At 29.3% G+C, this 22569-nt stretch overlaps 1 protein-coding gene across 1 annotated transcript in view; it reads left to right on the plus strand.

Annotated features, from left to right (window-relative positions):
* Nucleotides 1-22569, plus strand: part of LOC142333255 (uncharacterized) — a 496762-nt gene that overhangs the window by 49487 nt on the left and 424706 nt on the right. The window contains exon 8 of the mRNA XM_075380258.1: nucleotides 7351-7495. Coding sequence (XP_075236373.1) covers nucleotides 7351-7495 — 145 coding nt within the window. The remainder of the gene's footprint in view (nucleotides 1-7350; nucleotides 7496-22569) is intronic.

Consider the following 22569-nt stretch of genomic DNA (forward strand, 5'->3'; position numbering starts at 1 on the left):
TGAGCATTTCATTCACCATATCTGATGCTACTCTATTTTGCCTTGGGGTTTCATTAACCTCGTAACTTTATAAGTGAGCTTATAACCTTATTCATTAACCTTGTCAGAGAGCCATACATGGTACTCCCACTGTGGTCACTTGCATTTGGGATGAGGAGTATTGTTCCACATACAATATTTATTGATTTTAAAATATTTGTGCTGGCATACATCAAATCAGTATGACAAATATATGTATTAACTATCATCCCCGTCACGGCTTCCCCCGTGCTTTATGGTTACTTGTGTTTCCCATTGCGGTCAGTAGATGTTTAGCTGGTCAGGGCAAGCAAAGCAAGCCCTTCCCTTCTAGTCAGGGCACTCTGCTCCTTGGACACCCCTTTATTCATTAAACTCAACCTTGTGAGAATATTATTCTCATGGATCGATTCGTAAGTCCATATGCTGCTGTGTTGCTAATGGTTGTTTGATTTCATTAACAAGACACTTCCATGCAAGGCAATCCATGGCCGTTATGGCCTCATTAAGGTTTAGCCTGTGGTATTTTATATCAGTGATTTGCTTCATCCATGTTTTCTTTGGAGCTGTTCGTTGGACTCTTCAATGATGGGTCATTCTTACCAGAAGAGTTTTTATGGTAGTTAGTTTCCACTCACTCTGCAGACTTGACTAAACCATTGCAGTGTTCATTTTTGAAACTTTTCCTTGATTGTTGGCTATTGTTTGCAGCTATGGCATACCTTCATTTCGGATGTGATTGTGAACTGAGATCGTGATGATCTGGTGAGGCATCACATTTGGAACACTTCAAGTTTGCTCAGGTCTGTCTTAAGTAGTGTCCATATTTCTACTCTGTACAATAAAATTGATAGGATCACGTTTCGAAAAGACAATCTTGGGTTATCAGCGAGATGTTGATATATTTCCACAAGCACCACTTCAGGGAAGCAAATGGTGTAGTTGCTTGATTAATTCAACTGTAGATTTCTGCTCTAGCTGCTACTTTCTTCTCCTGGACCAGTGAGCCCAAACATTTGAATTCTTGCATTTGTTCAATTTGCACAGCACATTATCCATTTGGACGATGGTGCATGAGCCATCTGTTGTTAATACATGTGTTTTATCCGCATTTATTTTCAGATCATAAGATTCTCAAAAAGAGCTAACCGTTAGGCCGACCTGCCATGCTGGTATATAGCCGGTAGGTGGGGAGGCCTATTTGAGTTTAAAGATACTCCCCTGGGCGGCGTAATACCAACAAGTCGGTCCGGCCCAGGGGAGCTGAGAGAAAAAAAAAAAATCATAAGATTGGGCAATGTGGGAGATGCCTTAGAGAATATCAGTGGCCTCAGTATCACTGTTGGTGAACATGCCACTGTCATCAGCAAACATCAAGTGAGTCAGCAAGCTATCCAGACTGAATTCCTTTTCTGCCCTGGAAAACTCATCGCATTATGAAGTCAACTACAATGTTAAAGAGGAGTGGAGAGGCAATATCTCCCTGGCGGACTCCTGTCTGGATAGAAAACTCCTCAGATAGTTCATTTCAAATGCATATCTTACTTGACGATCCATTATAGCTCTCCTGGAGAAGCTTGATAACTTTTGGAGAGATGAGTTGTGTCTCCAACGTGCAGGTCAGTGGATGCAGTCAAAGGCAGATCAAAAGTCAATGAAGATAATAATGATAAATAAAATGTTAAAGTCTGTTCAATTTATACAAATTATCAGTGTATTGTAATTTCTCTGGAGCAACAGTTTGGTCAGTATAGAACCCACAGTTTTTAGATTTCCTGCCTTTTAGAATCAAAATTACAAACAAAATACCATCACAATTTTCAAGCCCAGATCGAGTGAATATCTTGTTTAGTATAATCAGAAATGGGGAAAATTTTCAATCATTGTTCAAAATGTTTTACCTTTCTTCACCCCTTTCAACATCAAATTCCAAAAAATTAATAAATTGGTTTTTAGATATTCATAGGAAGATTACACAAACAAAAATCAAGTGTCCACTTGTTTCGTATGGGCTGAGTTTCTCCACACTGGAGAATAGCTGCATATTTCATGGCTAAGAGGTGGAGACTCATGGCTGATGTTTGGAGGATGCCTGGCTGGGCATCCTGTGATCTGCCTGTCAGTTTTCTGTGGTGTTTGGGCTAGCCCACACTTTGAATTTTGTGTCCATATAGTGTTGCTTGAATAGAGTCATGTTTAGTTTCGCAGTCAGGTGTTATGGCATAGTATGTTTTTCCAGTTCATCTCCTTTTCCATTGCAGCATTTTCCATGCAGCATTCTTTTAGCTACCCTAAAATGATATATCCTTTAAAATGATGTGATTGTTTAAATATATTGTACTGTAAATAATACATAAAATACAATAAGTACTATATATATTTTAATATATAAGTATATAAAAAAAATGATGCAGATAATTGTACAGCAGTGAGAAATAACCAAATGTATGTCTGTATGAAACAAGTAGTTACAAAATAATTATAAAGATTAAGTGTATACATTTTGACCTTCTAGCTAATTTTGCTGAGCTCAGAAATCTAATTGTTGCTCCTTGCTGCAGAAGTGATAATGACAATGTTGAATTTGCTGAACTTTGTCATGAAATTGATATCAGGTGGAGTATGTACATATGATGATCATTGTTACATATGTACAAATGATCTTCACATTGCATCACAATGATAGTTTCATGAAAAAATATTAATTTTTTTTGCTAAATGATACCTACAAGGATTTTGTAAAAAATTTTATTTGCTTTCAAAACTGTAACATCTTTTTTGTTAATCACTTGCTATAATGTTGTAAATAATTATTTCTGCAATTAAAAAAAAAAAAATCTTTTACATTAAACATAACTGAAACATTTAAACATTAGAATGTTAAAAACTGCCCAACTTTTTAGTAGTTTATGAATAATTTAAAGAAGTAAGGGCCATTTGTAGTTTGTTAAAATTGTTCAATAGTATATCTGTATCACAAATCAAATTATTATTTTTATTATTCATTTTATGTAATTTAAATATCATCATTAAAAAATGACCCAGCATGTCACATTTTTGTGTTACCATATCATTAACTACCATTGTCGTAATTTAGTATTTTCACTTCACAGTTGGCAGTTCTCCAGTTTTAGTTGTGGGGGGGGGGGATACTGGAATGTTGTCTTTGTATTAAATAACACTACAGAGGCAGTCTTTGTTCAGTATAGTTGTGTGTTATTTTAAAGTGCAGTTTACATTCAAAATATCTAGTTTTCATTATAGATCTTGTAAAACTTCATCAGATTAGTTTGGTAGGGGTTGACTAGTTATGTTCATAAAACTTGTATTATTTATGAGGTAGAATCTATAACAAAAGAAATAATAAAAATTCGACTGTTTGTATTTTAGTATTTTAAAATTGGCATGATAAAAATTGAACTTTTTATATTTGTTGTGTAAGCTGTAATATGACTTGTTCAGTAGATAAAAGGTAACAACATAAGTTCTATGCTTTTGCAGTCCCTGTACTGTTGCTATTATTGTCCCTATGCTATTTGCTAAGGCTACATTTAATTCTGATGGTTACTGCTTTTGTCTTATGAATACATTCTGAATTATCATCTATCTAAATAGCTGAATTATCTTAGACTGCTTCCTCATGGAAAAGGCTGATTGATACTGATTCATCTGCTGAAGTGGGTGGGGGGGGGGGATATTAACAATCCAGAATGTTGTGACAGTGATACACATACTGATAACAATATAGATCTTTCAAAAAACATTTGTGATTCCAGTTAGAATCCTTAGGTATCCAGTGGACCTCAACTTATCTGTCCAAATGAATTACATGATTTGGTATGTGACTCGAGACTGTCAAAATAGCAAATTGAACTGTTTGGGTTTAGATTGTAAGAGTGGAATCTGTTAGTAAATACTGCTTTTTCATTGTTTTATAAAATGAAGATTCTTTTTGTGTATATTTTGATATCGATGGATTAATGACTGAACTAGGATTGGATTGTAAACCTACAGATGGTGCCTTTGTATTTATTTATAAAAAAAACTTAAAAGCAGTTTTACTCTTCACAATGGAAGGAATCCATCCGGTTGCTTATTCAATTTCAATGAAAGAAACATAGCCATTCTGATTGCAAGTATGGACAGTTTAATCAGCAATTTTATGGGAAGACATAACTAGTAGGTGTTCAAGGTGGTTCACAAAATATTTTGTTATTTGCTATGTTTGTGGAATAGCAGAGCAACATAACGGAATTTGAAAAAAGTTAACAAAGAGAACTATTTTTGAACCAAGTGTTCAAAATCTCTAGTACTCCCTTTTTGTTGAACCCAAGGAAATTTATCGTACTTCGCTTTACATTACGTTATTATTAATGAAAAATTTCTTAAAGACATGAATACAAAAGGAAAACTTAAAACATTTTGGAGAAATTTTTCTAGAATTAAGTGAAGTCAAACTTCAACAGCATATATTTACTGGATCTAATGTTAGAAAAGTGATTTTGAAGAAAGATTCAACCAAAAGGAATTAGCATCGTGGAAATCATTTGAGAAGATGTTAAAAGCAATTTTTAGGCAATTACAAAGAAGAAAACTACCAAACTTTAATACAAGAGCTTCTTTTTTAAGTTCTACCGGACCATGGGGTGTAGGATGTCACTAAAAACATATTCTCTACATTTACATTTCAATTTCTTTTTGGCAAATCTTGGGAGTGCAGTAAATGATGGTTAAAGAGAGAGATCATCAGAACCATGGAGATACAATATCAAGGCTGCTGGGATCCAGCAATTAAAGGTGAATACTGCTGATTTTAAAAAAAGATTTGACTACAAAAAAGGAAAAAGTTTTTAAATGTTATCAGTATTTTATGTTATTTTGTTTACATTATTTTTTATTTTATTTTGTACATAGCATGTTGTTAAATTAAATGTTATATCATGATAAATAAAAAAAGATTCTTACAAAAATGAGTGTTCCAGTTACTTTTTTCTCCCAGTTTTTATGAGATGAAGAATATTGTTCATAAAAGAAAATGTATCTGTTATAGTTTTTTTGCGATTATATTTTTTTATTTTTCCATTGTAGAATCTATTAAACAGATAATTTCATTGATATTTTCCTAAAAAAGCTTTTTTATTTTTTTACACCACAGTAAATAGATTATTTCAGGTCTATATAGTTTTAGATATTAGAGAATAAATTTTTTTTGCCAATGATATTTGAGTGTTTAAAAATAAAAAAATTCTTTTACCCCATTAAAGAAATTGATTTTTAAAAAATTTTGTTTTTAATGAATTATATATTTTATGATTGTTATAAATACAGTAGATTGTTGATTTTCTGAATTGACCTTTGCAAGGACAAATCTTCATAACCAGTCTGGATAATTGGAAAATTAAAAAAAGGTTTAGCATATGTACTGTACGTATAATTCTGCTTAATGGTTATCGCAGTTCATGAAAATATAAAAAAATAAATGTATTTCAGAATAATTAAAAAGATAATCAGAATATATATTGAGTGTAATAAAAATCAGATTGTTAATATGTTGCAAAATATCCAATGAGTAGAAATTTGCTGGTAGAAGAATCAGAATTTACAAAAGTTATTAGGAAGAATCTAAAATTTCCTACCCTACTCTTTTTTTTTTAAAATATTGGCAATGAATTGCATAACATTTCTGGTTACACCAGTCAAGTTATGCAATTCATTTTTTCAAGAGTAAAATATTTCTTAAGTCAACTAAAGTTTTTTGATCATTAAAAATTTGAAATTAGAAAAAAATATTCTTGGGGCTCCCATACCCAAGGGGAAGAATTCGGTTAAAAATAATTTAAAAAAAATAATCTTTAAGTGATGATAAACTTAAAAAAAGAACTTTTTAAAATTATTTAAAAAATACAAAGGTACAACCTTAATTTAATTAATAAAATAAATTGTAACTTTTTAGGAAGGGGTGAAAATAACGCTTTTTTTAAAGAATTACCAGAGTTTATTGAAAAATTAAAATTTTTACATTTTAAATGCAACGGGCAACTTTTGGGATGGACTTAAATTTAAAATAAATTAATTTTTTTTAAATTAAAAAATATTTTTAGTTACCACAACTATTGGAGATGGATGGGCAAATAATTGTTGTAATGATTTGAAGGCCTATTGATGTAGAAAATAAGGATGCAAAAACTCTTGTTAACTCCTTTTCTGAAGCAAGATATAACTAGAAAAAAATATAATTTTTTGGGAGGGTGATGAATATTAAATAAAAATTTTTATAATTTGTAATCTTTATAAGAAAAACTCAAACTTTTGTAAGAAAAATCTTTTGCTTAAGTGCCAAGTGATAAAGAGTTTAAATTTTATTTTGGCCAAAATACCCTGATCTCTTTTTTGAATTTTAGCAAAAATCTAATACATTCTTTCCCTCTTTAATCTGGTTTTTTTTTAAGTTCAATTTTTAGATTGTTTTTTTTTTACCAATCTTCATACTTCCGCCGTTATTGATATCTCACAGCATATATAACCATAAAGTAAATATGTCATTTAAACAACTTATTGAAAAAAAAAAGTATTCAAGAGAAATTGATTATTGATCTGTTACGGCATTACCTGATAACCATTTATCAATTTTTCTAATATTTCTACTTTTTCTTTCATTGATGAAACAACTCATTTTAATTTTGTTGCAGAAATTATATTGACAAACTGTAATCATATTGACACGTATGTTAACAGCACTAGAGTTAAATTAATTATGCATGCAGGACTGTTTAAGATCAGTAACTTTATAGAAATTTAACAGTATTGGTTGAAAATATCGCTTTGAGAAAAACTTGTCAGATTTCATTATGATGCTGTCTACCCTACGTAAAGTTATGAAACTTAGATTGGTTAAAGAATTTGACAATTGTCATTTGTTTTGACCTACTGTATGTGCACAGCAAAATTAAAACAAACATTATACTTCATACTTGACCAGTTAATGCATTTCCATCAATCTTTTCAGAATTAAATTAGTTTAACACAAGCCTACGTTCTGTGGTATATGAATTGGAAAAAACTCAATTAAAAAACTAAAAATACGTTTCCTGTTGAAGCAAAGCTTTATTTGAATAGTATTTTAGATTTTATAAATTGTGTATCATTGTATAATTGCCTAGTGCAGATATAGGCCTGGATAGTTGGGCATCTGGAAAATCAGTGTTCAGATAATTGACACCCTGCTGTATACAAAAAGTTTCTAAGAAATAATTTGTTTCTTTGTTTTTATTTTTAAAATTGATTTTTAATCATTATGTCTCGATAATAATTATGCACTTATATGTTACTTAGGTTGCCATCTTACACTGGAGGAAGTTTACTATTGAAGAAGCCATCTACATATGGCATGAAAAATTCAGCAGAATGTACATGTTATCCAGTTGTGATCGGTGGTTCAAATTTAGACTGCATTGTTACTGCTTTAGAACACTTGAAGGTATTTAATTAACATAATAATTAATAATATAATAATAAAAGTATTTATTTAAAAGAAAAATATTACATATCAAGAACATAAAAAACATAAATTAGACAGACAAAAAGATAAGAACAAAAATTGAGTAACTGAATTAATTCTCATAGAATAGCTGCCTCCTCCTTAAATTACAATTGTTATTTCTTGATAGAGAAAAAATAAAAATTAACACTGGTTAAAAAAAAGAACAGTTTAATATCAGCAGCAAAACTCAAGAAATGTTCTTAATTTAGTCTTTAAAAAAAATATATATAAAAATAAAAAATAAGAATACAGCTATTTTTCTTCTATTTTCAGTACATAAAATTAAAAGGCCTTAATCAGTTCATTATACTGCCACATTTCATTACAATATTTACCTGTAAGAGTCCATTCTTGAAACTGTGATAAAATGCAATAACTTTCTTCTTCTTTCAAAGTGCACAGCAAGGAAAGCCTAGATATACTTCAATAAGATTATCGATTTAAGTACGTTATTATATATAATTTAAAAAAATAGCCTACTAAATTCCATTTTAATTTCCTTGAGTGCTTTTGGCTATACTGCCATCTTAAAGAGGAATTATGATTAAAATTATAAAACTACCATAATTGAATTTTATTTATATATAACAATTTATCTTCATTTTATTATTCATCAAAAGTTTTTTATATTTAATATTTATATTTAATTATATTCTTCTTGAAGATAGCAGAGTAGCCGAAAAGTGCTAGAGGAAATTAAACTGGAATTTGGTAAGCTGTTTTTTTTAAATTATACATTTTAGTTATTACACCAAACGTATCATTACACCAAACGTATCATTCAAATGAATCATTTCTTGCCTTGAAGCACCTTGTGCAGTTAACCATCTTCAAGCTTTCCAATTGTTATTTGGTGATCATTCATTGAAATTGGTTGATTTTTTCAGGATTTTTACTGGTGGAAGGTCTGTCAGAGGATTTATCACTTTGATAGATTTTCAGCCATTTTGGAAATGCAATACCTTTCTTTAATTTGTATAACTCTCGTAGCTTGATCAGCAAACGCTGTTTGAATTTTCTTCTTTGTTTTTACTTCCATTTCACCAAGTTCTTATAAAACTTAATGTGGATTCAAAATGACTTAGTTTGAAAACACAAGCACTTGGCACATTTTTTACTTTAATGGCTGCTAAGCAGTGATTGGCTCCAATGGCAGCAAAACAGTGAATCATATGTAACCAGAATGAGTCAAGGTTACATTCCACGACAGTCTCCTTCCTGTGCTACCATTGGTTACCACAATGAAAAATAAAGTTGGTTTCTTTTTGATCACACCTCATCTATACTTCACAGGTAAAATAAAAAGAAATTGTCTCAACATTTCAGTATTTGATTGCATAGTTCAAGAGAAATCTTGATCCAAGTAGTATCACAAAATGTACAATTAATTATAAAATTAAGAATAGAACTGTTTAAAATCCATTTTTATAATAAAGAATATAAATATATAACATAATACTAAGTTAAATTTCTTAATATACTAAATTTACTAAAGAATAAATAGCATTTCAGTAGGTATTAATGAAAATTATTTGAATTTGTATTTATGTACATATTGAAGAGGATACAGAAAATTCACCGTGGTTTTAAAAGATTGCTTAATAATTAGTAATATTTAAAAACTCATCAACAGGTAATATTATTTCAATAAAAGAAAACCTTTTTAAATTTGTGTAAAGGTTTTTTAGAGGGTTCAGGAATTTATTATGACAAGAGAAGCAAAGTAAGGTATTTTTATAATCTGAAGTATTTTGTTGGGTTACATTAAATAGTTCTGTGGTTTGGTTTGATAGCAGTAGTTATTACTATTTTTAATAATAAATGTTAGTTGTTAGTAATAAGATTATGTTTTAACAAAGATTGCACATTCATAGATAGAAATAAAAATGTACTGTCAAAAATTTTAAGTTTTTGAGTAGGAGTCTACAGGATTCACATTTGTGAATTATTTTTACTCTTCAAAACTCGTTCTAATTTTTTGAGTAAGTCACACAAGTCATAAATACTTAATATGGATGAAAATCTTAGATTTATTAAGATATTTCAGATTAGAAGATATGATTTGCATACAAATTACTTGCAATACATCATTTTGGATGTATTATGTTAAATATAAAAATCTGATTTTATAATGAAACACTGAATTAATTTTCACAGATCAATTGCTAGATAAAAAAAGCATAAGCTCACATTATTTTGAGAGTGTAGAGAATAGTAATTATCAAGCAACATTTATGCATTTACGAATTTAATTTCAGAAAAAAAATAATTTTATTTATTTATTAGCTGACAAGAACTTATTACATTTTTTGAAATGGTAAATGTTGTCATTAAAAGTGATGAAGTAGGTACTCAAATTTTTTAGATAAAATTCTGGATAACATTTTTTTTTTATAACTGCAGTTCAATGCTGTAAATATCTCTCTAACGTTTGCTTTCAATTTAGAAATCGTTTTTATTTTCACAGAATCAGAGTTTCTTCCATGAGAAGCTGATTGTTTCATTCTCCGTACAGTAGGTGTGTCATCCTGCTGGAACATGGCATCCGAAACTGTACAATTCAAGTAAAGCCACAAAAGTTCAATATCATCTCATGATAACATTCACCATTAATGTTCATTGCTTTTTTGTATTCACTTTTAAAAAGGAACATCCTGATTACTTGAACAATATGAAATCCGCACCAAACTGTCACCCATTGGGTTTGTAAGTTATTCTTGAATGACCTTAGGATATGTCTCAAATGCAAGATTTTGTTTGTTGACATACCCATAAGATGAAAACGCATCCCGTCTATGAAGATGATTTTCTTGCAGAATTGTCATGTACTGGTTCATTTTCCAGTAAAAAGTTGACAAATACAAATGGCATTTCAAATGGTATTTATCCGGCTTCAGTTCTCCTAGGTTAGCTGAATTTTGGAACAGGTGTAGATGTAAATCTTTTGTTAAAGTCTGCTGCATTTTGCTTTTTGAAATGTTTTATTACAGTGAATGACAGTTTACTGATGTATTAGGACGCTGCCACACTATCATCCACATTGGTAATGTTTTCGGTTGAATGGCCAGTATAAGGTTTGCTTGTTTTTTGTTGTTTCTAACTGGACCTGTTTATTAAAATTTTTCAGCAAGTCTTTTCACAGTTGTTTCAATTCAGACATCGTTCCTCCAACAATGCTATATAATTTGCCCACAAGCTCAGCAAAAACATTTTTGTGCTTGTAATAATTTTTGATGATCGTCATACACGCTTCTTGCCATGTATTAGTGACCGGAGCATTTTGTTTTTCCTGTGTAGCCTCCTGGAATTATAGTTCAGATATTATTTCAGAGGATGAATGAGGATATGTATGAATATAAATGAAGTGTAGTCTTGTACAGTCTCAGTTTGATCATTTCTGAGATGTGGGGTTAATTGAAACCCAACCACCAAAGAACACCGGTATCTATGATCTAGTATTCAAGTTCGTATAAGAGTAACCGTCTTTGTTAGGACTTGAACACTGGAACTCTTGACTTCCAAATCAACTGATTTGGGAAGAAGCGTTCACCACTAGACCAACCCGGTGGGTTTCCGTATTAGTGATCATAGTTTGTTTACTACATTTGACTACAGAATGCTACCAACCCTGCAGGAAACCAGTGATGCACAATTAAAATCCTACATTAACTTTATGATACTTGTTATTTTCATTTTTATTTGAATAAAAAAAAATTTGGTGTAATAAAAAAATCTTTAGCAGTATCTATATTTTTTATGTGAATTAAAACCGTTTTTCATCTAATAGACCAATTTCGATGACTGTTTTGTTTATTTTAGTGAGGAAGTTTCTCTACACTCTGTTATAAGTTTTTTAAATAGATTTTTTGAAATGTTTAAAAAATTTTTTTAATTAAAAATTATATTTTCTTTACAGATGATTTTTAAAAAAAAAACATTTTGTTATAAGGTTGCTCATTGTTGGGTTTTTACTGTAATAAAATACAGTATGATGCTTACAACACTATTTTATATGAAAATTCAGGAAAATTAGTTGAAAAAATTTATGGAGAAATAATTAAAATTTTAATTTTTTTTGTAATGAACCTTAACAAATGTAAAAATGAGCCTTACTCATGGTTGATAGTGCTTTCATTATCATTGGTTTTGCACTATTTCTCTCTTTTTTAAATTTTTATCCAAATGATTTAATAATTGAGGTTTCTTCCTCTAAATTTCTTATATACATTTTTTTTATACAGGTCATGGTTTTATATAGGCTTATTCATATTTCAGATAAAAATAAAATGGACTTAAAAAAATACGATGGACAGAAAAAAAATGTCCAATTCGTTTTAAAATTTTTACTTATAATAGCTGTATTAAACAAAAAGGTGTGATAGGTCAAAAATGGTGTATGGACTTTTTTCAAATCTTTATGTTTTAGGGTCCATTTAGTTCATCTAGACCTGAAAAACATGTATGTTTGTGCTTACGTTGATCCACACTACTTTTGGCCTTATATGTAAGATTAGACTGAAGCGAGCGATTTGGCTCAAATATTTCTGTACATGGGGCATTGATCATAATTTTTTTTTCAGAATTTTTTAGAGGTGCAAAAATTGCAAAAATACAGATTTCAAGTTTCTTCAGAGGCATTTTAGAAAAAACTTTATTGAAGCACATTTTTTTCCTATAATGCATACATAAATAATCAAGAAAAGTTTTTTTAAAAACATCAACTGCCACCCCTTAAAAATAAAATATTTGTTTTCTGTTCTTTTGCATTATTTTCTGTAAGTTTAAATATTTTTCAAACACCTTTTAAAAGTCCGCACTTCATATGTTGAGGATCAAGAAATGTCTACTTTTTTTTTAAATTATAGATCCTGTACCTAAAATGCAGAAAAACTTTTTTTTTATTTTCTTTTTCTTATTTTAGCTTGTCAGAGTGGGTGTTAGATTTAGAGAGAACTTTAAAACTGTTGAACTATTTTATTAAAAGGCTTTAGTTTCATATCACAATAGCCCAAGAAAATTAAAAAAAAAAGTAAAACTTGAAAAGTATGAAAAGTTATTTTCATGTTTGTGTATTTTATTTTTTTTTGTCTTCAGTCATTTGACTGGTTTGATGCAGCTCTTCAAGATTCCTTATCTAGTACTAGTCGTCATTTTAATATACCCCCTACATCGTACATCCCTAACAATTTGTTTTACATATTCCAAACGTTGCCTGCCTACATAATTTTTTCCTTCTATTTGTCTCTCCAATATTAAAGCGACTATTCCAGGATGCCAAAATATGTGGTTGTCTGTCTCTTCTTTTAGCTATATTTTTTCAAATGCTTCTTTCTTCATCTATTTGCCGCAACACTTCTTCATTTGTCACTTTATCCACCCGTCTGATTTTCAACATTTTCCTATAGCACCGCATTTCAAAAGCTTCTAATCTTTTCTTCTTAGGTACTCTGATCGTCCAAGTTTTACTTCCATATAAAGCGACGCTCCAAAAATAATACTTTCAAAATATTTTCCTGACATTTAAATTAATTTTTGATGTGAACAAATTATATTTATGACTGAAGGCTCGTATCGCCTGTGCTATTCGGCATTTTATGCCGCTCCTGCTTCGTCCATCTTTAGTAATTCTACTTCCCAAATAACAAAATTCTTCTACCTCCATAATCTTTTCTCTTCCTATTTTCACATTCAGTGGTCCATCTTTGTTATTTCTACTACATTTCATTCCTTTTGTTCTTGTTTATATTCATGCGGTAGTTCTTTGCGTAGGACTTCATCCGTGCCATTTATTGTTTCTTCTAAATCCTTTTTACTCTCTGTTAGAATTACTATATTATCAGCAAATCGTAGCATCTTTATCTTTTCACCTTGTACTGTTACTCCGAATCTAAATTGTTCTTTAACATCATTAACTGCTAGTTCTATGTAAAGATTAAAAAGTAACGGGGATAGGGAACATCCTTGTCAGACTCCCTTTCTTATTACGGCTTCTCTCTTATGTTCTTCAATTATTACTGTTGCTATTTGGTTCCTGTAAATGTTAGCAATTGTTCTTCTATCTCTGTATTTAAACCCTGCTTTTTATAAAATGCTGAACATTTTATTCTAGTCTACGTTATCGAATGCCTTTTCTAGGTCTATAAATGCCAAGTATGTCTTTATTTTTTTTTTAATCTTCCTTCTATTATTAATCTGAGGCCTAAAATTGCTTCCCTTATCCCTATACTTTTCCTGAAACCAAATTGGTCTTCTCCTAACACTTCTTCCACTCTCAATTCTAATTGTAGAATTGAGAATTCTTCTGTAATTTTATTTTTGTTATTAGTAAATTTTTAATTTTATACTTAACATTAAATCTTATTAATAACATTAAAAAATTTGGTTACAAAAATGTTTTCTAATCATGTTAGTAGATTTTTGTTATTGTTTCTATAAAATGATGATGAAATTATTTTATTATAGAAATAAAAGCTGATCTCGGGGGTGGAGTGGTAGCGTCTCAGCCTTTTATCCAGAGGTCCCAAGTTTGAATCCTGGTCAGGCATGGCATTTTTTATACGCTACAAAATTTCCATTTCATATTCCCAAGCACAAGCTGGAAGCTTATACGGGGTGAATTAATAATAAAAAAAAATAAGTCAGACCCTTAATGTTTGAAATGAAAAAGCTGTGTAAGGCGTTGAATGACTTGACTGGCATAACCAGGAATGTCATGGAATATTTTGCCAATTTTTTTATTTTCTAAATCAGCACTGAATTATATGTTAATATAAACAAAGCATAATTTTTGGTATTGTGCTAGCTCCAAAAAGTCAAAGTTTAAAGTTAGAAAATTGAAAATATTTATAAAATCAAAATAGTATTATTTTTGTTAGTTATTACTTCCTTGTATGAAGTAAAGAAAGTATTGTGATCGCAAAATATTTCAGTTTTCAGATTTCAACAGAAATATCCATTTTGACCATCCTTGAATCCATTTTGACTAGTTCACACCTAGTTTTGACTAGGTGTGAATTCTGTACGTATATATGTATCTCACGTAACTCAAAAACGATTAACCTTTGGATTTAGGACTGTTGTAACATCTAGTTGCCCACCTTCCCTTTTGATTGCAATCGACTAGACCAAAAGTGTTCAAAAAAGCCCAAAACCCCAAAAAATTGGATTTTGGGCTTTCTTAACTGCAGTAATAAGCTCTCATTGTGATCTTTTTAACCTTATATCATAAGTGGTGTGTATTTTCATTGGTTCCAGAGTTATAGCCAAATAAAATTTTAATTAATGAAATATTTAGATCTTACAAGCGGTAGACACATCGGTTCAAATCAGACTTCATCTCCTTTTTTTTATTTAAATATATTGATTCATTAATAAGTGTTAACCTCTGATTGTAAAAAAAATCTACAATAACTAATAATTCAGTAATAACAGTAAAAAAAAAAAATATGGAAAAATATCAGAAGTTATTAATGAAATGAAGTTTTATGTACTTTTCATTTTAAAAAGATGCGTATTTGTAATTTAATAGGTGTACAAGGAAGTCATATGGTGTTCACATCAGATTTTTTTTTTTAAGTCAGTTTTATTATTTTTTTAAAGTTTTTAATTTTTTTCTTAAATGTTTAATGACTTATTGAAAAATGTTGAAGCCTGTAAGTGTAACTTAAATTCTAGATAACTTGAATTCTATAGATGATTTAAATTCTTTAAAAACTGCTCTTATGAAGTAAAGGTAATTTTTATAAAGGTGTGTCACAAAGTTCTCCTGGGACTTAAATAACCTATTGTGGGGTATGTAGTTCCACAAGATTGTGTAATAATTGTTTACTTTTATTATTTTATATTGTTTGGTTGTATGTCTACTACTAAGCTTATGTATTTAGAATTTATAACTAAATAATTTTATTTTCATTTGTCATCTGCTTATTTTGTGGAATAAAGATTATTATTATTATTATTATTCTACTTGTGAAAATAATGGAAAAAGTTCATATAAACATACAAGTAAGTGGTAAAATGCTTCGTTTGTGAGTTACAGCTAGTGGAAGATTTCGCTCGGATTTCAGCTACCTTGGTGAAATGAGATCATATTGAAATTTTTAGAGCATTAAATAAGGGGCAGAATTAGTGGTTTCTTGGTTTTGACTTTAAAAATTGATTAACATAGGTCCCAGAACTATATCTGTAGTAGTTTATGAGAAATCTGGGGTGAGAAACAATAAATTGGAGTAAAAACACCATGTTTTATATATTTGAGCAATAACTTTGTTAATTAGGTAATAAACACATAACACTTTTAAAAAGACTTGTACAGAATTTAATTCTGAATAAGATAAATTGCATAAAACGCCGTATTGCATACCGTATAAATACCGTATTTCATACGGTATAAGATAAATTGCATAAAACGAACAAAAGATAGGAAAATTTGAGTTTTATTTAGTAACAGGATATTACTACAATTCCAGAAATGTACTTGTTTAATGTAATCAAAAACCAAATTCATTTTTGATGTTGTGAAAAATTTGTAAAAACAAAATTTACTGTTAAAAATAAAAAATTGAAAATATAATAATGCACTCTTTCTAAATAAAACTCAAATCTTTTTTATTTCTATTCAACGTTTTGTTTATTTCCCATTTAACAAAGTTACATATGTCAAACATAAAAATTCAGGGGTTTTTTACCCCCGTTTACTGGTTCTCATCCCAGATTTCTCAAAAACTACTGCAGTTATCAATCTGGAACCTATTTTACTAAACTTTTCAAGTCAAAAACCAAGAAATCACTAATTCTGCCCATTAATTAATGCCCTAAAAATTCCAATATGACTTCATTTCACCAGGATAGCTGAAATCCGAGCGAAATTTTTCACTAGCCGTAACTCACAAACGAAGCATTTTACCACTTACTTGTATGTTTATATGAACTTTTTCCATTATTTTCACAAGTAGAATGATAATAATAATCTTTATTCCACAAAATAAACAATGACAAATGAAAATAAAATTATTTTCACCAGCCTAGCTGAAATCTGAGCGAAATCTTTTACCAGTCATAATTCACAAATGAAGCATTTTAGCACATATGCTAAAATATGTTATTTTTCCATTATTTTCACGAGTAGTAAGGAACGTGAAAGTCTTGGGAGAATTTTGTGATACACCATTAAATGTAATGAAAAGTGTTAGAAAGAAGTCCCACTGTTATAAATAATAAATAATTTATTTTTCTTTTTATTTATGATTACTATTTTATAATTATAATGTTTTATAATATGTAACATACTTTATATTATAATTTATGAATGAAATTATTATTCTAATTTAATATAAATTATAATTTATCATGCATTTTAATTTCTTACAATATTTATTTTATTTTATTCAGAGTTGTCAGTAAACTCATGTTATAGTTGGATTATTCAGAAATATCACTTTTGTCTACATCAACTACCAATTGTTCAATCAAATATTATGTAAAAAAGTATAATACATTTGTTTTTAAGTATTACACAAAATCAAAAATAAATTTTGTATTTCTGTTCCTTCCCAAATATCCAGACGATATTTATTCTTTTAAAATTTTCCTAAATGATATTGGTATTCACGTATTAATGAACAAGACATTACTTTTTCTCCTTAAATTATGTCATATGATCATTCGTTAAAATACAGGTTCAATAAAATGATTTTTAACATTTATATCATACAGTACATCGATTGTTAACAGACAGATGTGTAAAACTTTGGAGGATTTCTATGAAAATTTAGTCCATAGCATGTTGCAGCCATCTTGCTGTTAATTGTTAACCTCAAATGATTTTACTTTTTTTCTACATTCGCCATGTTCTGCTTTTTAATCCACTATGCTGCGGTTACCCTTTTACAATGTTAGAATCCTACTGTTTCAAATATAAAATAATGGATTTATAAAAATCGGAATAAATAATTATAAATTTAAGGAACAATCCTTTTCGAATGCAAAAACTACTTTCTTAGTGAATGGTAAATCTCAAATTTTAATTTTAGAAAAATTTAGTACAAAACACTGAATCGAGAATTAACTGTAGCATGTTAACAAACTAAATTTATAAAGTTAATTGTAAAACGTATTTAAATTTATTCCTAATTACTTTACAAAATAAATAAACCGTGAAAGGTGTAATATTGAATTTTCAATCCTTCTCATTCAGAGTTGATGTTAAATTGATACAGAATAGATCACATATTTTAACTGTTGATTTAATAACAAAGATTGCAGATATAGAGGTTTCTTGGGCTCAAAACCAGCAGCCTCTCTGTAAACTTTACAACAAAATCAAAAAACAAGCAGCTCTTTATTAATTCATAAGTACCATAAGACTAATAAGGGATAAACTCAACCAATAAAAAAAAGTTATAAATTCAATAATAACATAAAAAATTCAATTCAATTGTGCTAGTTAGCTCAATATTAGAGAATTTTATCCTTCCTTATCACAAGTGATATTTATTTATTTGAATTAATGTTAAAAATGGAATGTTCTATTGTTTATTAATACATATTTTTGTAAACCGGGTCTGCCGAAAACAATTTTATTATTTTCAGATTTTATATATCTTCAGTTATTGTGTTCAATAATAATCTAAAGACAATAAAATGAGCAGATTGGTTTATGATAATAAGTTATTGTCAACCGAAAACAAACGAGATTTACTTGTAAGTGGATGCATTTATTTTATTCAAGTATGAAATCATATTTGGTCAATTATTTTTATTTTGATAGTTCCTTCATTTCATTTGTAATTACAGATCACATTGTAAGAATTGTAAAATACATAATACATCATATTTAAGCTATTTATATTTTATGTTATATATATTTATAACAAATAACATTTCATAACATTTAACATCAGATCAAAAAAAGTATATCTTTATTTTATTACTCCAAAATTAATTTTTACCATGGGAGCAGGACAAATATCGCATTATATTTTATATACATGTCTCTTTTTTTCATCTGCCTACCCAGCTGCCTAGTTGATATTCTGTAGAATCTTAATCATATAACTTATCCATACAACCGGCTTTAGGAGGTGGCATATGTAGGAATGACATGTATGGTCACTCAGCTTTCATTACTTTATTTTTCTAACATTAAGATTAGTAACAATGATTTACGATAACTACCAATTTTTGTTTGTTTATTTTAATAGCAGTTAATTATCAGTTAAATCTTACTTATTAATTATTACAAATTTATTACGGTTTGGCACGGATCTACGGAATGATTTAATAATATGTGGATCAGTAAAAAATAAATCAGACTTTTGTCTTCACGACTTGTGTACGAGCTAGAGTGGAGGAGGAGATGAGTGGATTCTCCTTTATGCAACACTAGACCTCATATAACTGTTAGCACTCGTGATAACTGGATGAAATTTTCTGGGAAAACTTAGAACATTCCTCATACAGTACAGATTTATCGCCTTGTGAGTGTGTTATTGAAGGAATTACTGGGAGACCATCGATTCCAGTCTGACAACGAAATAGAGGAGTTTGTGTACAATTGGCTCGTAACACGACCTCAAACATTTTATGAACAAGGAATCCACAAGCTCCTCACATTTTTGGAGAAATGTATAGAACTTCAGAGAGACTACGTAGAAAAATAATAAATATGTTTTTTGTTTTTATTCTGTACTAATAAACAAAAACAAAAGTCTGGTTTATAGTTGACTGACCTAGTAAAGCACTGTTTAGATCACCGACCAACTTTTTTCTGTAAGTTTTGTGTATAATTTTTTTTTATAGTTTTTATGTACACTGAGTTTATTCACTGGTACCAATTTGGTTTTATAAATTCCAACCATATCCGATATTGTTAACTTTAAATTTTTATATTTTTAAACTTTAATTCATTCATAAATAATTCTTTGTGGAATATTTTATCAATGTTTGGTTTTTGTTTGTAATTCTATTTTGAACTGGATCGATAACAGTAGTAATGATAATTTAGTATCAAATTATCTTACAACGTCTTCTATAAATCTTGAACTAACAGTTTTTAGTTTTACTACATTTTATTAAATTTAGTTGATCTACTTTTTTTGTGATAAAAATTTGGTTTTTCCCAATATCAAAGAGTAATTGTATTTTTTTCTTTTTACAAAGCAGAAATATTCTTTCTTGGTACAGTCAACTCTTGACTATCCATGAGTGGTTTAACTGCAGTGTGGCAGCTTAACCAAGATGCCTCTTAGAAAAAAACTAAAGCGATAGGACGATAGTTCATTATGCGATATTATTATCCTATGGAAAATTAATTAAAAGAAAGTGTTTTCAGACACTAAACCAATCAATTGCTTCTTATTTAAAAAAAAAAATCTGAAAGAGTAAAATGCCCAATTTATTAATTTTTTTTTCATGTCTGTATTTTTTTTTTCTCTTTAGATACTGCAGTTTTAATAATAAGTATTTGTTAATACATTACCTAGTACATTCACTACTGCATGTACAATCTATTTACATACAGTATTAGTGATACTGGAAATTTGTTGTATGTTAATTTGTATTTTGAATAAACTTCTTTATATTACTTTTACTGGTACATAATAGTGTATATATAGTGTAATGTATTTTATTTTATTTTTTACCATTATATCTTGATGTTGTGGTGCATGTAAATATTGTACTGCAGTACAGGATATGGTCATTTTAACATATTTTACTTTATTAAATATTATTTTTGGATCGATTGCGATTTTACTATGATTTTGCATTATCTGCAATCCTCTCTCTACTTGGTAATTATCGCGGATAATCAGGAGTTGACTGTGAATGTAAAAGCCAGACATTTCCATTTACATTTAACTGTGCATATCATGAATTGGTTTAGTCTTCAAGCTACCATTCATTATAGAAGTGTGTTTTTTATTTTTGTTTCACGATTAAAAGTCATAAAATGGTATTATGTTGGACATTATTGGTATTATGGACATTATGTTGGATGAATATTAAGCAAAATGTTCTTAAGGTTAATACTAATTTTTAGAGTAAAAATGAAGAGGTTTCTTAAGTACTGATTGAAAGATATCTCATTTATCAAACATGTTCTTTAAGTAATAAAACAGATTTGAGGATTCAAAGAACAAACAAACTAGCAGTACAAAGATCATTATGTTACAGTGGGTTTAAATTATTTAATGGTACACCAAGAGAAGTAAAGAATGAAGTTAGTATAGTGCAGTTTAGAAAAGAAAGCGTATAGTAATTATATGAGAATAAATTTTCTCATATAATTAAATCAGACAATCTTTAAATCAGTCAGTTGTTTTCCAAAGCTAAAGAATACATGATTTTTAAACGTAAGCAATGAAAAAGTGAATGAATATTTTTTTACCCAATAGATCCTTAGCATCTAATAGATATTTTTTTAATTTTTTTCTTAATGCTTTTGTTCCTAAAGGATGTTACTCAGAGCTGGGTACAAACAATTGGCAGGTTTGACAAACATTACATTTCATAGACAATTTGATTTTAATTAAATTCAGTACAATTGAGGCATCATTTGTGTGAAAATTAATAGTTATGGTTAATTTATTAAGGTTAAGAAATTTATAAAATAAATAAATTTATAAATTTTGTGGATTTAAATGTTCAGAATGATATGAGAATAAACAAAAACAGCAAGTAAACTAGGACCAATGTAAATCTGTTATTCTTCTCTTTTTACAGGATTTGTGAACATTACAATTTGTTTAAAAATTAATTTACATATATATATATATATAAGCGACGTGTGTTCAAAATGTAATGCGAATTTTGAAACTTTGCGGGTTGTATTAATCCAGTTCTTGAGATTTTTTCATTGTATTGATAAACATGTCTGAAAAGTATCAGTACATTTTTAGCCATATTGGATGTTTAGTCTGCTGTCACATGTCAAAAGAATAACAAGTGTTTTGGTACGATCAGTGATTTTTTATTTGTATAAATATGAATCAGAGAATTTATATTAAATTTTGCTATAAGAATGCAATAAAGTGAAGCAATGTCGGATTTAAAATGTTAAATATTACTTTTGGTGAGTCTGTTATGAGTAAAGTAAGGGTTTACGAGTGGTATAAATGTTTCTAAGAAAATTGTGAAGACATTGAAGATTACGACTGCCCCAGACACCCCAGCATATCAACAACCAATGAAAACATGAAAAAGTGAAAGAAATGATTATGAATGATCGCCGAATCACAATCAGAGAAGTCACTGATGATGTTGGGAAATCATTTGGCTCATGCCATGAAATTTTTTCAATGAAACTTATGACAGCAAAATTTGTTGCAAAATTGTTGAATTTCGAACAAAAACAACGACAAATGGAAGTTGCTCAGGGATTGGTAAATGAAGTCAACAGTGATGCAGAACTACTGAAATGTGTCGTAACAGGTGATAAAATATGGCTTTACAGATTTGTCAAAACTAAGGCTGAATCATCCCAGTGGAGGCATTCTGGTTCACCAAGACTGAAAAAAGCTGGATAAGTATGGTCAAATGTAAAGGTTATGCTGACCGTGTTCTTCAATTTTAACGGCATAGTACATCATGAGTTCTTGCCACAAGGTCAAATGATCAATAAGGAGCATTACCTACAAGTATAATGCCATTTGCATGAAGCAATTCAAAAAACGCCCGGATTTGTGGCAAAATAATTTATGGCTTTTGCACCATGTTAATGCACCGGCTCATGCTTCATTGCATGTTCATCAATTTTTAATTTCAATTTCAATTTTGTTCGCCAAAAACAACACTGTAATGATTCCTTGAGCCTCCATATTCGCTAGACATGGCTCCATGTTACTTTTTTGTATTTCCAGAAATAAAGAGAACCTTAAAGAGCCATCATCTTATAAGCATAGATGATATTAAAAGCAAATAGCTGAAAGAGCTAAACACTATTCCAAAGTTCGAGTTCCAGAAGTGTTTTGGGGATTTGAAAAAGCACTGGTATAAGTATATAATATCTAACG

The sequence above is a fragment of the Lycorma delicatula genome, chromosome 12 (assembly GCF_047948215.1).
Source record: "Lycorma delicatula isolate Av1 chromosome 12, ASM4794821v1, whole genome shotgun sequence".
Taxonomy (NCBI): Eukaryota; Metazoa; Arthropoda; class Insecta; order Hemiptera; family Fulgoridae; genus Lycorma; species Lycorma delicatula.